This window comes from Rattus norvegicus, chromosome 10 (assembly GCF_036323735.1).
Source record: "Rattus norvegicus strain BN/NHsdMcwi chromosome 10, GRCr8, whole genome shotgun sequence".
Classification (NCBI taxonomy): Eukaryota; Metazoa; Chordata; class Mammalia; order Rodentia; family Muridae; genus Rattus; species Rattus norvegicus.
In genome coordinates, this window is record NC_086028.1 from 46661243 (window position 1) to 46676599 (window position 15357).

General features: G+C 53.1%; 2 protein-coding genes across 11 annotated transcripts; one reads left to right on the forward strand and one right to left on the reverse strand.

Moving 5' to 3' along the window:
* Positions 1-5309: 5309 nt before the first annotated feature.
* Mfap4 (microfibril associated protein 4) lies at positions 5310-8371 on the forward strand. Of its 2 annotated transcripts, NM_001034124.2 has the most exons (6): positions 5411-5449; positions 5673-5757; positions 5985-6139; positions 6704-6800; positions 6873-7055; positions 7425-8371. In NM_001034124.2, the coding sequence occupies exons 1-6, from the start codon at positions 5444-5446 to the stop codon at positions 7670-7672; spliced, it is 774 nt and encodes a 257-aa protein (NP_001029296.2). In that variant the 5' UTR covers positions 5411-5443; the 3' UTR covers positions 7673-8371. The 2 variants fall into 2 exon arrangements, with proteins under 2 accessions (XP_006246622.1, NP_001029296.2); XM_006246560.5 differs by having other exon boundaries at positions 5310-5449; positions 6704-7055.
* A 107-nt stretch (positions 8372-8478) lies between these two features.
* Mapk7 (mitogen-activated protein kinase 7) lies at positions 8479-14526 on the reverse strand. Of its 9 annotated transcripts, none has more exons than XM_006246418.5 (7): positions 14310-14526; positions 13361-13668; positions 12637-12802; positions 10280-11358; positions 9511-10184; positions 9025-9158; positions 8479-8931 (listed from the first exon to the last, which is right to left on the reverse strand). In XM_006246418.5, exons 2-7 carry the CDS (start codon positions 13590-13592, stop codon positions 8778-8780), a joined length of 2439 nt encoding a protein of 812 aa, XP_006246480.1. In that variant the 5' UTR covers positions 13593-13668; positions 14310-14526; the 3' UTR covers positions 8479-8777. The 9 variants fall into 9 exon arrangements, with proteins under 9 accessions (XP_006246480.1, XP_063124346.1, XP_063124344.1 ...); XM_063268276.1 differs by having other exon boundaries at positions 12906-13668; positions 14310-14425; XM_063268274.1 differs by lacking the exon at positions 14310-14526 and adding an exon at positions 14049-14260.
* Positions 14527-15357: the final 831 nt, after the last annotated feature.

Below are 15357 nucleotides of genomic sequence, written 5' to 3' on the forward strand. Positions count from 1 at the left end.
TCTGCTACCTGCAAGAAAATAGTCTCGGGGCTGGAGAGATGGCTCAGCGGTTAAGAGCACTGACTGCTCTTCCTAAAGGTCCTGAGTTCAATTCCCAGCAACCATGTGGTAGCTCACAAACATCTGTAATGGGCCCTCTTCTGGTGTGTCTGAAGACAGCAAGTGTACTCATAACATAAAAGAAGAAATAAATTTAAAAACTATTTTGAAAAAAGAAAACAGCCTTGATTGTAAGCCTGATAGAAATACTAATATAAACATCTGTCACAGCTGCAGAGATGGCTCAGGAGTTAAGAGTCCTGGCTGCTTTTCTGGAGGACCCAGATCAATTCTGAGCACCCAGTGGCCGCTCACAACCGTCCATAGCATCTGGCACCTTCTTCTGGCCTCCAGGAACACAACACATGCAAGATGCACAACATACCTGCAAGCAAAACACCCATACACATAAAATAAATTATTTTTAAATTAAAAACAATCTCAGAAGCTGGACATGCTTTTAATCCCAACACTCCAGAGAGAGGCAAGTGGATCTCTGTGAGTTCAAGAGCAACCTGGTCTACAGAGTGAGTTCCAGGACAGTCAGAGAGGGCTACGAAGAAAAACCCTGTCTTAAAAAAAAAGTGTCCAGCCGCCACTACCTGGCAGCAGTAGAACATTCATATTCTCTCTCTCTCTCTCTCTCTCTCTCTCTCTCTCTCTCTCTCTCTCTATTGATCCTTTGTGAATTTCACATTATGCACCCCAATCCCACTAATTTCCCTGTCCCTTTGTATCTGCCCTCCACCCTTGCAACCTCCTCACTGAAAGAAAATAAAAACTAAAATAAAAATAAGAAAAGAAACAAGAAAACATCTCATCACAGCTGCAGTGACACAGTGTGCCCCACAGCACAGCCTTTTGTCCACACATCTTTACCTGACGTGTTCATTGTAATCAACGTTACACTGATCTGGTTTGAGGCCTCTGCTACACCATCAGTACTGGCTCCTCACTGAGGCTCCTCTCAGATCCTGTTGTTGCCTGCAGCTTTGGATCTACAGGAGCAGCCCCCTCACGAACCCTAACAGTTCCTAGATGGGGTAGCCAACTCAAAGCCCTGGATCTGGGCCTGGGTAACTGAGTTGGTGAGCCCGGCAGCTCTCCCACATACATGCCACCAGGGCCAGTTCTTCAGCACTGCCCTGGCTAGCTCACCCAATGCCAAACTGGCAAGAGGCAGAGCCAGCTCTCTAACCTTCAAGACATGGGGCAGGTGGCAACTTAGCTCTACTGTGCTATCCTACGGTGGCACAAGGCCCGCTCTCCCAAGTGCTGCAGCAAGTGAGGGGTGGGGCCAGTTCTTCACAGCTGAGACCACCAACCTCCCCACCTCCCACGCCCCCACGCCCCTCACAGACAGACAGACAGACAGACAGACACACACACACACACACACACACACACACACACACACACACACACAGTCCCAGGCAGCATCCCAGACCAGGGGACACCCTCATGGCCCTCTGTGGCAGCATGAGCCACAGGCACCAACGCAGACCCCTGCCGCTGCACGGTCACAGACACAGACACAACCTGCAACAGCAGCACAGGCTGGGACCTCACCATGGCCCCAGACTGCAGAGCAGACCACTCTCATCAGGGCCACTTCTCTCTACCCTTGCATCTCCAACTCCATTTCCCCTCACAGCGCCCAAACTTTTCGGCCTCTCCCTTCCCCTCACCCCTCCCTCCACCACACACCTGCATATCCTGGAGGCCCCCACGGCAGGCAGGCCGAAGAGCTGATGGGCTTCTGGTATCTTCCACCTGCCTGCTCGGCCGTATGGCAGGACTGCAGGCGGGCCTTATTTTCTTATTTTTATGTGTAGGAATGCTTTGCCTATACCCATGCCTGTGTGCTGCGTGTGCTGGTGGCCCACAGAGGCCAGAGAGCGCATCGGATCTCCTAGGACTGGAGTTAGAGGTACCTGGGACCTGCCAGGTGAGTGCTGGGAATTGAACCTGGGTCCTTTGCAAAAGCAGTCAGTGCTGCTAACTGCTGAGCCATCTCTCCAGCCTCATTCTTGTATGTTTGTTTGAAGATAATATTTATAATTTGAAATTTTCACATATTCATACAATATATATTGAACATGCTCACCCGTGTTCATACTACCTCACCCCAACCCTCCCTCGTGTGCCTGACTTGTCTCCCAACTTCATGCCATCTTCAAAGAAACCTGCTAGTGGCTGGGTGAGTCTATCTCAGAGGAGTACTGACTGCTCATACTTGCTACCACATTTCTCTTCAGAGAGAGCGCCCCTAACTCCTAGAGCTAATTCTTAGCATATATTTGGAAGGACACCCACCGCAGAGAACATGCCCAGACAGCACAGGTGCACACTACCGTCAAAAGAGATCTGCACTGACTTAATGAAAATATGATAGCTCTGGTCACTCGTTCGTAGTTTCTGCTCCTACGGTTGTTAGTTATGTCCTCGAAAGTCTCTGTTATTGGAATTTGGGCGTGTTTTATTCGTTGTGATGACACCCTCCCCACTTAGTCTCCTTTCTGTAGGTTTATGTTAGTATTTGCTGAAGGAAGTATTAGGACTTTTTTTTTTTTTTTTTCCGGAGCTGGGGACTGAACCCAGGGCCTTGCGCTTGCTAGGCAAGCGCTCTACCACTGAGCTAAATCCCCAACCCTGAAGTATTAGGACTTAATACAGCTTCTGTTACAGGAACAATCCAGACGCTTCGACTAGATGAAAGTTTCTTTCTCTTCCACAGAAGGTTTAGGTAGGACGGTGCAAGCCCGACCTGAGACCCACTCCACACAGCAGGAAGGAACCAGGCTTCTATCTGTCTCCCCTCTGCCATTTCCCACATGAGGCCTCATCCCCATGTGCCAGGCTAGGTCTCCCTCCATCCGCTTCAGGAGCAGAAGGAAAAACTGAAGATCCATCTATCTTCCATTTGCATCTTATTGGCCAAAAGCCAGACCTGTGACCTCACCCAGTCACATGGGAGACTGGACAACAGGCCAGCTAAAAATCTGGACTAAGGCAAGAATAATTATCATGGGGCGGCCATCTCTGCCTTCCATAGACGAGGGTGAGAGCTGTGTTGTCTACAACCCACTCATCTGAGAACAATCATGATGTTTATGACGATGACGAGATAATCTGGGCTAAATAATTACTACAGTCCACCAGACAGTATTTGTGGGAGGCCACTGGTTCAGCCGCAGCTCCTGCACCGGCTCTGACTTCGGCTAACTGCAGGTGGCTCTGAAACCAATTACCCAACTAAGCTGTAACCAATTAAGCGGTCTCTGCACACACGTTTCCTCTAAGTGTTGTCAGATCCTATTATCACTGGGAGTTGTCTGAGTTCGCCTTGGACTGCCCAACCCACAAATCGCTCTTGCTTTGTCCTGTTTTGTTTAAAACTGCTCAAATCAATTCGCATTGAGTTTAATTAGGTTAAGATGTCTCCTTTGGACAAGTAGGTGTGGGCACTGTTCCTGGTCCGCGTTATGTGGTACTGAGCCCTTACCGCACCTCCAAGGAGTAGCATCCTCATTGCACAGCGGAAGAAACTGAGGCACGGAGGAATCTGCCCAAGTTATTCCAAGACAGTGGGACGTGTGTTTCAACACTGGCTGCTAACTCTGGAACCCCCAAGACTCAACACAACTACCAAGAGCAACCGTACTCCATGCCAAGGAGGCCCCGTGGGGGCTCTTCCTGGGTCTTTTCTCTTTTCCAGGGTTAGAGACAGGATCTAAGCTCTCTCTTTGCTCTGGATATCTCGCATGTTCACCTGTCACATCTCTGTCCCTTCAGGGCATTGTGGTTCATTATCCAAAACACGTTGGTCACTCCAGAAGCTGATTCCGCATCCCCAGCAGCAAACATATTGGATAGCACATAGCTGTCCTTGATGAATATGTAAGCTTTATGACAGGTACTGAGGGTGCAGAAGCGGGAGGCAGTGAGCACTGCCCACTAGCATCCTAGACAAAAGGAAAGGCCAGTGGGCACCATGAGGAACAGACCAGGCAAAGGCCCAGGGACCTGCTGGCCAGAAGTCTGGGTATCTAGACAAAGTGTAGGAGTCAGGCAGTAAGGACCACGCTCTTGAAGGGAGGCTGAGCCAGACTGGTAACTCCTTTCCAGTCCCTGGGGAAAATGTTGGCGTCAGTGTTGAGAGAATGGAGAGTCACCGGAGGCTTAAACAGGGGGACACAGACCAGGCACCTAGGACACTCTCCCTGCACACAGACCAGGCACCTAGGACACTCCTCCTGCACACAGACCAGGCACCTAGGACACTCCTCCTGCACACAGACCAGGCACCTAGGACACTCTTCCAGCACACAGACCAGGCACCTAGGACACTCTCCCTGCACACAGACCAGGCACCTAGGACACTCCTCCTGCACACAGACCAGGCACCTAGGACACTCTTCCAGCACACAGACCAGGCACCTAGGACACTCTCCCTGCACACAGACCAGGCACTAGGACACTCCTCCTGCACACAGAGGTTGGAAGGAGCAGAGAACAAAAGCAGACGAGGCTGGGAGGCAAGGAAGGCAGGAGGAACGCAGAAACCAGGCTTGAGGCAGACAAAGAAAGCCGCAGTGGGCTCAGTCTGGACCGAGGAGAAAGGGCTTGAGAGACTCAGCCGGGAGAGCAGATGGGCTTGGAAGGGAGGAGGGGCAGAGTGAGGAGAAACAAAAGCACCCCAGATGGGCCAGGGAACTGTAGGAGGAGAAAGGGTGGGGGCATGGACACCCGGCAGGGGAGGGGGCCAGGAAGGAGTTGGGAGAGGACCCTGGCTCCAGTTGAGGCAGACAGAACTGCTGGCCGCCTGCAGCTTTGTGCTCATGGCTCAGAAATGTCCCAAGCTTGCCAGGAGACATCGGGCCCCTGCTGGCTCTGTCTCCTACCAGGCCAGGCAGCTCCCACATCAGGAGCTTTGGGGCTGCCTCCCCTAGCCTTCCCATTCCCAAGTGGAGACCCCTATCTCAGTTCCAGGGACGCCTCTATCCCTCCCATCCCCAAATAGCTGATGGAACAGACTAGTTGGGAGTGGGGGACACGCAGACATCTGCAGAGGGCCTGTCAGGAAGCAGGGGGGTGGGCAGAGGCCAGCTGGGGTTGCCAAAGGGCCCAGAAGGCAGAGTGGGGTTCAGGGAGCAGTTGCAGTCGGTAAGGAGTTAATGTCTGGTCCTCAGTGCTTCCCTGACAGGCCTAATGAGGCCCAGGTGGTCCTCTGGCCCCTGACAATGTAAGCTGATGCTGGGGGCTGGTTGTTGGGGTGGGGGTGGGGGGCATTTTGCAGTTCCAGGGGCGGAGCTGGGTCTGTGGGCTCAGACCCAACACATAACTGTGGGCGGCTGCAGTCTGGGGCCCCAGACAGCCAGCCTCTCTCAACTGAGCTAACAGCATGAAGGTACTGGCCTGGAGGATCAAGACTATTTGTGGAGACAGGCCACTAGCCAGATAGGGAACAGAGAAGCATCATGGGGTTCTCTTGAAACTTAAGTTCTGGGGATATTGGGCCTTCCTCGGAAAATAGAGGGGGGGGGGGCAGAGGGCAGCTTTCAGGCCGGGAGAGCCCTGGGAGGTGTCTGGCCCGTGTTGGAGTCTACACTCATCCCATTTCTCATCACCAGACCCTCTCAGGCCTGCCACTGCTGCTGCTGCTGCTCTCCACGCCTCCTCCCTGCGCCCCACAAGCCTCCGGGATCCGGGGAGATGGTAAGCGGCCCCCATTCACAGACATGGCCTGGTCAGCAGGCTGGATGAGGCCATTCTAAGTCAGGCTCTGCGGGACTGTTCCTCCTCTACAAAGTGGCGGGTTTCACCCTAGAGAAATCTCCAAACTTCTCATGACAGGGTCGCCTAGGCCCTGAGCAAAAGTGGGATATGGAGGTGTCTGTATGCCTTAGTCTTTCTCCTCACGGTCCCCACACTGCCACTTGCAGCTCTGGAGAAGTCCTGCCTTCAGCAACCCCTGGACTGTGATGATATCTACATGCAGGGCTATCAGGAAGATGGGGTGTACCTCATCTACCCCTATGGCCCCAGTGTGCCGGTCCCTGTCTTCTGTGACATGACAACCGAGGGTGGCAAGTGGACGGTGAGTAGGTAAAGGGGCCTCAGGCCAGATGGGGTTCAGGCAGATGCACGATTCTGGGTGTCATCTCTGTGAAGTGGGCTTCTCATCTTTATGGGGACTGGCTCCAGGGCTGCTAACACTTGTGTGCCCGAGAAGGTGCCTGCTGTCCTTAGTGGTAGGTAGGTGCCTTTTCTAAATGAGGAACTTCGAGCCCAGATAAGTAGCATTGTTAGCCTTGGGCCACACAGTACCAGAACTTGCAGCCAAGTATTCTAGATCCTCCTGCTGTTTTTATCACGTGGTGCTGGGACGGAATCCAGGGCCTCTAGGCTAGGTGGGTGCTTTGCCACTAAGCTATTTCTACAGGCCTTGACTCCCCCTTAATCTTTTCCCCTTCCTGTCTCTCAGTGGACAAAAGGCCTGGTAGGTACCCCATTTTTAGCAGCAGATGTTCAATGAGATGCCTGGGGGCAGTGTGTGTTCTGTTTTGGCAGCTCCCTAATACCCACTAAAGTCCCTTATAAACTAGCTCAGAGCCACCTGAGGGTGACCCCCGTCATCCAGCCCCTTGTCACTTGTTTCCAGGTTTTCCAGAAAAGATTCAACGGCTCAGTGAGTTTCTTCCGGGGTTGGAACGACTACAAGCTGGGCTTCGGCCGTGCTGACGGGGAGTACTGGCTGGGTAAGGTGGGGTCATGGGGTGGGGGCTGCCCCTTAGCCAACTCTTGGCTGACCAGCTGCCACCCCTACCTAGGGCTGCAGAACCTGCACCTCCTGACACTGAAGCAGAAGTATGAGTTGCGCGTGGACTTGGAAGACTTTGAGAACAACACAGCCTATGCTAAGTATGTTGACTTCTCCATCTCCCCCAATGCGGTCAGTGCGGAGGAGGATGGCTATACCCTCTACGTGGCTGGCTTCGAGGATGGCGGGGCAGGTACCCCTCTCAGCTTCTTCAGGGGCAATGGAAGGGGTAGGGGGTGGGTCAATAATGTAGGATTGGCCCTGCTCCATTGGTTCCTTGAGGCTCCTCCTTCAACCCTTCTGGGTGTGAAAGAGCCATAGCTCTCCACAGACTAACTCAACTGCATGAAGCTCAGCCCCAGGGAACAAACACCCTGGCCCTGCTCCAAGTGGCCCTGCTCCAGGCAGCTCTGCAGAATTACAGCTGTTCTCTTCGTGGCTCAGGGAGGGTGCCCTCATCCAATAGGATGCCACATAATGTCATCCCAAGTGTCATTCATCAACTGCTGTCACCCTCTCAGCTCCTGGCCTCAGTTTTTCTAGTCTTCCTCCCTCTTGCCAGGTGACTCACTGTCCTACCACAGTGGCCAGAAGTTCTCCACCTTTGATCGAGACCAGGACCTCTTTGTGCAGAACTGTGCAGCCCTCTCCTCAGGAGCCTTCTGGTTCAGAAGCTGCCATTTTGCCAACCTCAACGGCTTCTACCTGGGTGGGTCCCACCTCTCCTATGCCAATGGCATCAACTGGGCCCAGTGGAAAGGCTTCTACTACTCCCTCAAGCGCACTGAGATGAAAATTCGTCGTGCCTGAAGGGCTGGCCCAAGCAGGCCCCATCTCTCCCCTGGAAGCCCCAAGTCTCCATGTTCTCCCTCCATGCTCTACCCACAAATCCTGAGCACCAGCTATGCCCTGGCAAATCCCTGCCCCACATACAGGCAGGCTCTGTAGCACTCTACCTGAGGTTAGGCTGTCAGCGCCCTCCAGGCTTTTCTGTGGCCAAACCATTCCAGCCTGGATCTAGCTGAAATCCATAAAACTCCAAGTTGCTTCTACCCTTTCACGACAGCTGAAAGCCAGAAGCTACCTTCTAGCTGCCAGCTTATACATCCCACCTCAGCCAATTCCTTACTGCAGACCCATCTGTGTAGGGCTACCCTCGACAGAGAAATACAGCACCTATGGCATTGCCAATCAGCTCAGGCATGGCCACAGTCACACCCCAGCACTCCCACAGCTCTCCTCAGAATACTTCCTACCTTGGTCTCATCAACTAACTCCCTTAAGTGAGCATCATGGAGCCCAAACCCATCTGCCTTCACTCATCCCTCAAAATTCAACACCAAGACCACACTCACCACAGCTGCTGCCCATCGACTCTGAAGGAGCCACGGCAAAGCAGCTTAATTTGGTCCCCTACTTCCCTAGGGATTGTCATGAGAGAGGCAGCAGAGAACTCTGGGGGCTGGGAGTGGTGGGAAGTAGAGGTCTCAATAAACCTTCAGGATCTGATGGCTTTGTGGACAAACATTTACTTGGCTCCAAATACGAGCACCTGGCTTTTCCTTATTCCCCTACTGTTGGGGTTTTACCCCAACTCCAACAATAACAGAGTCAGATTAAAGGAAACCTTGTATTTCACAGGCCTCATTTCGATGGCAAAACAAATGCATATTACAACAGTAATAAAAATACAACACTGGAGAAGACTGCGCAGGAAGGAGTAGAGCCTCCCATCCTGTTATGGCTCGGTGGTGGCTCAGGCGGCTGCTTAAGGCTGAACGGTGGGTCTGAGATGAACCTGCAGAGTAACTCAAGCTGAGCCTCACCTGCCAGGCTCAAGGCTGCAGCCCTCTGGACTGCACCCCTGGACCTTGAAGCTGGGTCTGTCCTGGCAGCAAGGCACAAGCTGTGGGTCTCAGGGTTCTTGGAGGTCAGGCAGGTCAGACAGCAACATTGGGGAGTCCATCTGGATCTCACGCTGCAGAGACTCAATGTCAGCGGGGTTCATGCCGTGGCCCTCAAGCCAGTCAGCAAGGAGGGAGGCTGAGAGTGAGGCTGAGTCTGCCTGGCTGTAAGGAAAAGAAACAGGGATGGTGTTCTAAGCCTTGGCTGGCTAAGCAGCCATTCAGACCCTCCACTAAAGCTCAGTCCAGCCATCTTACCTATCCTGTGGCCCATCAGCCACACCCATGTCAAAAGATTGGTTTAAGAATTCCTCCAGGTCAAAGCCAACACCGTAGCCAGCCCCACTGCCCTTTGGAGTGCCTGAGAACACGGGAGGCAGGGGGTCCTCCACCTGCAGGGGACAATAACAGGTTATAACACAAGTGCCAGGAAGGACAAACTGAGGTCAGCAGAGCACACCCTGATATTTCTGACTAGTCTGCCCAGATATCCTAGAGCATCAACACTGCCTTGAAATCACCCAGTGCTAGCGCAGGTGAGGCTGTCTCTAAGGCAGACATTTTCCAAGCAGCGTCCACCTCCCAACCACCTCTGCAATGGCCTTCTGTGTTCCTTCTATGAGCAAGGGGGCAGGCTCACGGAGGGAAGACTCCCTCTGCTGCTTCCTCTCACCCAACATGGACAACTACCCCACCCACCTTCCAGGACCAGGTCAAGATATCCTGAGCCTTCTCCCTTCTCACCTGAGACTTGGACAGTTGCTGGGTCACCAGGTTGACATCAGGTGACTCTGATGTAGAAGGCTGAGGGGTGAGCCCAGGATCTGGAGGTGGTGGGCCAGATGGGAAGTAAGGCAGAACTTCTGGGGCACCAGAACCAGGCAACCCACTAGGTGGCACAAGTGACTGGGAGGCCAAAAGGCTAGTGGAAGGGGCAGTCTGGAGAGGGGCAGGGACAGGGCCAGCAGGCTGGGGAACAGGCCCAGGGGGTGGGCAAACAGGCTGGGAGGCAGGACCAGGAATAGAGCCTGCAGGCTGTAGAGGAGCAGTAGACTGAGATACAGGGCCATTGGGAGGACTAGTGGGTTGAGCAGAGGACTGTGTTGGTGTTGGTGTTGGTTTTGGTGTTGGTGCTGGTGCTGGTGCTGGTGCAGGGACAGGAGGCCTAGCCATGCGAGTCCACCGCTCTAGCAGGCTTCGGTCATTGTCACTGAGCACCAATCCAGCCAAAGGGTCAGTAGAGGGGCCCCCCAAGGTGCCAGCCCCCCTCTCCTTGCGCTCCCGCTCTTGTCGTCGCTTCTCCCTCTCCTTGGCTCTCTCTTGTCGCCTCCTGCGCTTCTCTTCTCGCTCTCGCTGACGTTCCTGAGCTGTCACAGGCTTTCGAGGTTCAGGGGCCTCCAAGGGTGCACTGGGCCCATCTGCAGAAAAGTTGGAAGGTAAGGACTTACAGATCTGTCCCAGAATCCCTGCCTACCACTCCACTACCCACCCAGGTGCTGGGCCCACAAACCACCTCGAAGCCGGCTCCTCAGGGACTTGAGCAGAGCAGCTTTGAGGGCTGCTTTGGTATTGTCGGAGATGGCACCCTCTCTTTTTGGCGGAGCAAGCTCACTGGCGGGCGGGGCAGGCTGCAGAGTCAGATCAACAGTGTCAGGGGCAGGGCCAGAGCATGGTGGTAGTGCTGGAGGAGGTGACTCCATGGCACAGTCTCCACTTGGAGCCCAGGGGCTGGGCATCTCGACATCTGGACACACAGGCTCACTAGCCACAGGCTGCAAAGAGGGCTGGAAGCGAATTTGTTGGCGGATGCCCTCCCGTCGTGCATGGAAGTCCTCAATCTCAGCCACAATGGCCTCCTTAATGCGCTCCCTGGTAAGGGCTTCACGGTCAAAAGCAAAGTCAAAAGGTGGGGCGCAATCAGGCTCATCGTCAGGGTCGTGGTACTTAGCCAGGAAGGGGTGGCGAAGGGCAGCAGCAGCTGAGATTCGGGCACTGGGTTCAAATCGCAACATGCGTCCCAGCAGTGAGAGGGCCTGGCGGTCAGCACCCGGGTATACTGTCTCCCAAGGTACAGGCTGCCTTGGTGGCAGGCTCTGGATATAGGCTCGCACCCTTTCAGCCCCCACAGCCTGAATCACAGCTGGTGATGGAGTTCCCAACACCATCATGATCAGCTGTAACTGATGCACATAGTTTTTGCCTGGGAAGAGCTGTCGCCGAGCCAGCATCTCACCAAAGATGCAGCCCACAGACCAGAGGTCAATAGCCTGTGTGTACTCATGCAGCGAAAGCATGAGTTCAGGAGCACGGTACCAGCGAGTGGCCACATACTCAGTCATGAAGTACTGGTGCTCGGCAGGGGATGTACACAGGCCACGGGCCATTCCAAAGTCACCAATCTTGAGCTCACAGTTCTCATTGACCAAAAGGTTAGAGGGTTTAAGATCGCGGTGGATGACCTGAGCAGAGTGCATGTATTTGAGGCCCCGAAGCAGCTGGTATAGGAAGTATCTCACATGTTCTAGTGTGAGCGGCTGTGAAGAGTGAATGATCTGGTGTAGGTCACTTTCCATGAGGTCCAGTACCACGTAGCTGGAAATGGGGAGAAAGGGGTGAGCTAGCCTCCTTACCTTACAGGGAGAAGCCCCATGCCCTGTCACTCTCAAGTCCTGAGGTTATGGACTTACAGTGACACCCCCAAAGGACTAGCAGCATGGAACAGCACCAGGTTCTAGATCTTCTACAGCTTTCTGTTGTTGCTGCTTTTGTTTTTCAAGACAAGATTTCTGTGTAGCCTTATCTGTCCTGGAACTTTCTGTAGACCAGGTTAGCCTGAAACTCAAAACTCAAGAGATCTGCCTGCCTCTGCCTCCTCAGTGCTGGGATTAAAGGCATGCACCACCACTGTCTGGCTACAACTTTTATGAAAGTTTTTTTTAAACATATGTGTATGTTTCCCTGCACGTATGTTCTACTCATGTGCCTTATGTCTGCAGAGGCCAGAAGAGGAAGTCTGAGCCCTTAAAACTGGAGTTACGAATGTCTGTTAGCCACCACGCTGACACTATGAACTGAAGCCAAGTCCTCGGCAACAGCAAGTGTTCTTAATCACTGGATGGTTTTTCCAGCCCCAACTTTTTTACAGCTTCCTGACAAATCACTTTCTCCATGGGATCTAATTTCTCTGTCAAAAAAAAATTTTTTTAAAGAAATGTTCAAATATACCAAGATTGGCCAGTCTGATAAATTTTGGAGCAAACTCTATAGTTTGCCAACAGCTACTGAAGAAGCTGTGATGAAAACTCTATTTTTAAGAAAGTATTCTGTGGGGGTTGAGGATTTAGCTCAGTGGTAGAGCGCTTGCCTAGGAAGCGCAAGAAAGTATTCTGTGAACAATTACTTGTCTGCCCTGAGAATAGGACACTGCTTGCTGTGTGACACTACAATGTGCTGTCTGTTGTCCTACACAATTTGGACCTGTCCTGTCTGTCTGTCTGTCTCTCCTCTACTGTTGTTCAGGTTTTTTGTTTTGTCTTTGGAATATCATCTCACACAGCTCTGACTGGCCTTGAACTTACTATAGAACCAAAGGTGGCTGCCCATAAAGAGGTAAATCCTCTTCCCCTTAGTACAGGAGAGTCAACCTAAAACCTCAGAGATGCTCATCTGTCTACCACTGACCTATATCCCCAGCCCTTGCACTCTTCTTGGGAAATAAGAACTGTCCCTACCAATGTCCTACGGGGCAGCAGTCTTAGAAGTACAGCCCGCATCACTCTAGGTTCGATAGCCTTTCCAGAACTTCAGTATAACTGGCCCTGGACTTCAACTGATCCCAACCGTGTCTCCTCCTCCTGGCCCACTCCTTACACAGATCTGAATTCTCCATAGGGCACAGTGGGCCTCAGGATGTCCTTGATGGCGATGATATTGTCGTGTTTGAAGTGTTTGAGGATCTTCAGTTCCCTGAGGGTCCGTTTGGCATTGGTCACCACATCAAAAGCATTAGGTATCTTCTTGATGGCCACCTGCTGACCTGGAGAGCAGGAAAGGGCATATACCAGAAGAGTACCTTCAAGTTAGCTGCAGGTTCCTTTCAGCACTGCCCTTCTAGAACCCAGATAGCAAGAAGTACCTACTGTGTGCAGGGCCTTGTGTGTACCATTGAGCAAATTTTAATTTCACAACTACCTCATGAAGCAGCGACTAAGAGCTCACATACAGAGGAGGCACAGCTAGTTAGTGGTGGTTGTGATTGTACTAATTCATTCTCCCTCCTCACATAGTCGTTCCATCACTGATCCTCCCCATTCCACCACCAATCCATTGTGCCAATCTCTGGCTCTAGAACGTATCTCTTATGGGCACCAAGGAGTATCTCTCTATTCTGGCTTAAAGAGATATCCTTCCCCTAAGGAAAAAGTAGGCGGACTGGGAGAAACAGGGTTCCTGAGAAGGGTACCTAACGGGGAGCTGGCACCTAGTCGGTAAGCGTGAGTGGAACCAGAATCCCCGGTGCAGCTGATCCTCCTGGAACCGTGCGGGGCCTCTGGAAAGCAGTCCACACATGCTGAGCCTCAGGAAGCCAGCTCACCCGTGAGGCGGCGGCGCGCCGAGGACACCACCCCGTAGGCCCCATTGCCTATGGTCTCGATGATCTCGTACTCGTCCCCCACGTCAAAGGTCACGTCGAAGGAGCGGGCTTTGAGCAGGGCCAGGTTCTTGGCCACGACAGATGCAGCGGAGTGGACGGGTTCTGCCTTCACCCGCCCAGGGGGTTCCCCAGAGCCATCTTCGCCGTCCTCCTCCTTCAACGGTTCGGCCATGGTCTATATGAGGCGCTGGTGAGAAGATCGTCCCGAGGGCTTCTCAGTTCCCCCTCTGTGGGCTACGAAGCAGGACCTGAGCAGCAGGCGAGAGGGGACCGCTGGCACAGAGAACCCCGCGGCCCGGGATCCAGGGGGGCGCGGCGCGGCCCCGGAAGAAAGGGAGGGGCGGGGCGCTGGGACTCCCGGGACCGCACTCACCGACCGGCCGGCACCTCGCCGCCACACCTCCTCGGGGGATTGGGGTTCCTGGGTCTTGCCGACCCAGTGATGAGTGTTCCCCTGGACTCGCTCACTTATCAAGGACCGCCGCTTCCACCAAAGCCTCGCGTGCGCCGAAGCAGACCACCCCACCGGCCGCCCCAGGACCACGCTCCTCCAGCCCCTGGCCAATCGTTGAACAGCCCCCACGGAGGTTCCAACCCCTTCATTTTACTCTATCCAATCAAAGTTTACCGGACGGGAAAGCCGCGCCCTTGTCATTCACGCGCGCGCCCCCGCGCGCCCAGCTGTCCCACTCGCGGCGGGATCCGCCCAAGGGGTGACGCGCGCTCCTCATGGGTGCGCGCGCAGCCCCGCTCCATGCTCTCACGCATGCGTACTAGCGGCCTCGGGAGTTTGGGAGAAGAGAGGGCAAGGGTCCACCAAGTTCGTGTGCACTTCTGAGTTTACCGGCTCCACAGGCCCGAAGGGGCGGAGATAAGGGGCGATTGTTACCTAGGCAACAGGCTCCGCACCCCACCTCCCTCGCAGGTTCTTTTGGCTCTTCTTCCTTCCTTGTTAGCTTCATCTCCTAGGGGATTTGCTGCGCACTCTTTCGGCGCCGGAAGTTCTGGACGCCTTATCCCCGAGTAGTGACCAGAGAGACCCAAGTCCTCCGGATTCTAGAGCGGCACTGACTTGCTCCCTCCGCGCCCCCTAAACCAATGCGCATGCGCTCTGGACCGCGACAGGGCACCTAACCTCTCCCTTTTTTGTGTCCATCCTGCTGGGTCGTCTGGACAAGGCTAAAGTGAGCGCTGTTAATCCGAGAGTTAGAAAAGTTCTCGGTAGGCAGCTTAAGTGGGGCTCACTCCAAGGAGATCTGGGATTCCCAGTGAGACAAGAAAAGTGTGGAGAGGAAAACTGGGATGAAACCCAGTAAATCTAAGTTACCGCTTGACATTTTCTACTCAGTTCTCAACTAAAAGCCAAAGGTAGAGTTCAAAGCAGAAATGAATCTTGGTAATAATACAGTTGTTTATGTTGCCCAGCCTTTCCCACCTTGTACCAAAATTTATGCAAAAAGTTTCACATCAATTCACTTTCACAAACTTAATACCTGCTCCTTTGATTTTGATTAAAATTTCCTATAAAACTGGGCATGGTAGCTCACGCCTTTAGTTGGTCTCAGTACTGGAGAGGCAGAGGGCAGCGAATTTCTAAGTTCAAGACTAGCCTGGTATACATACCAAGGTCACTAGGGTGTAACAGTTCTTTGGTGGCCTGGGAGACAAAGCAGACAACCTTTCCTATCTCTTTCCTTTTTCTTAACTATGTGCAGTACAAGTCAGTGCCCATAACCCCAGCAAGCAATTCTACTCCTTGGTAAATACCTAGAACTCCTAGAATTGAAGGCCTGTGTGCTTGCAAAACCTGGTACACACATGAGTGTTCATTCACAAAGCCAAAAAATAAAGAAGCTCAAATGTCAATCAACTGATAAATGGGTAGGGGGTGGGGGGCTTATGCCAGAATTTAAAAGAAAGAAAGAAAAAAAAAAAAA

What these genes read in the sequence shown, in the direction of transcription:
- Mfap4 (XM_006246560.5), top strand. An exon ending in CCGAGGGTGGCAAGTGGACG is followed by an intron (nt 6,140 to 6,703) that starts GTGAGTAGGTAA and finishes ACTTGTTTCCAG; the next exon opens with GTTTTCCAGAAAAGATTCAA. An exon ending in CTTCGAGGATGGCGGGGCAG is followed by an intron (nt 7,056 to 7,424) that starts GTACCCCTCTCA and finishes CCCTCTTGCCAG; the next exon opens with GTGACTCACTGTCCTACCAC.
- Mapk7 (XM_006246418.5), bottom strand. Translation starts at nt 13,592, where the DNA reads ATGGCCGAACCGTTGAAGGAGGAGGACGGCGAAGATGGCTCTGGGGAA. An exon ending in GGCGCGCCGCCGCCTCACGG is followed by an intron (nt 12,803 to 13,360) that starts GTGAGCTGGCTT and finishes CCTGCTCTCCAG; the next exon opens with GTCAGCAGGTGGCCATCAAG. An exon ending in GCTGATGGGCCACAGGATAG is followed by an intron (nt 8,932 to 9,024) that starts GTAAGATGGCTG and finishes TTTTCCTTACAG; the next exon opens with CCAGGCAGACTCAGCCTCAC.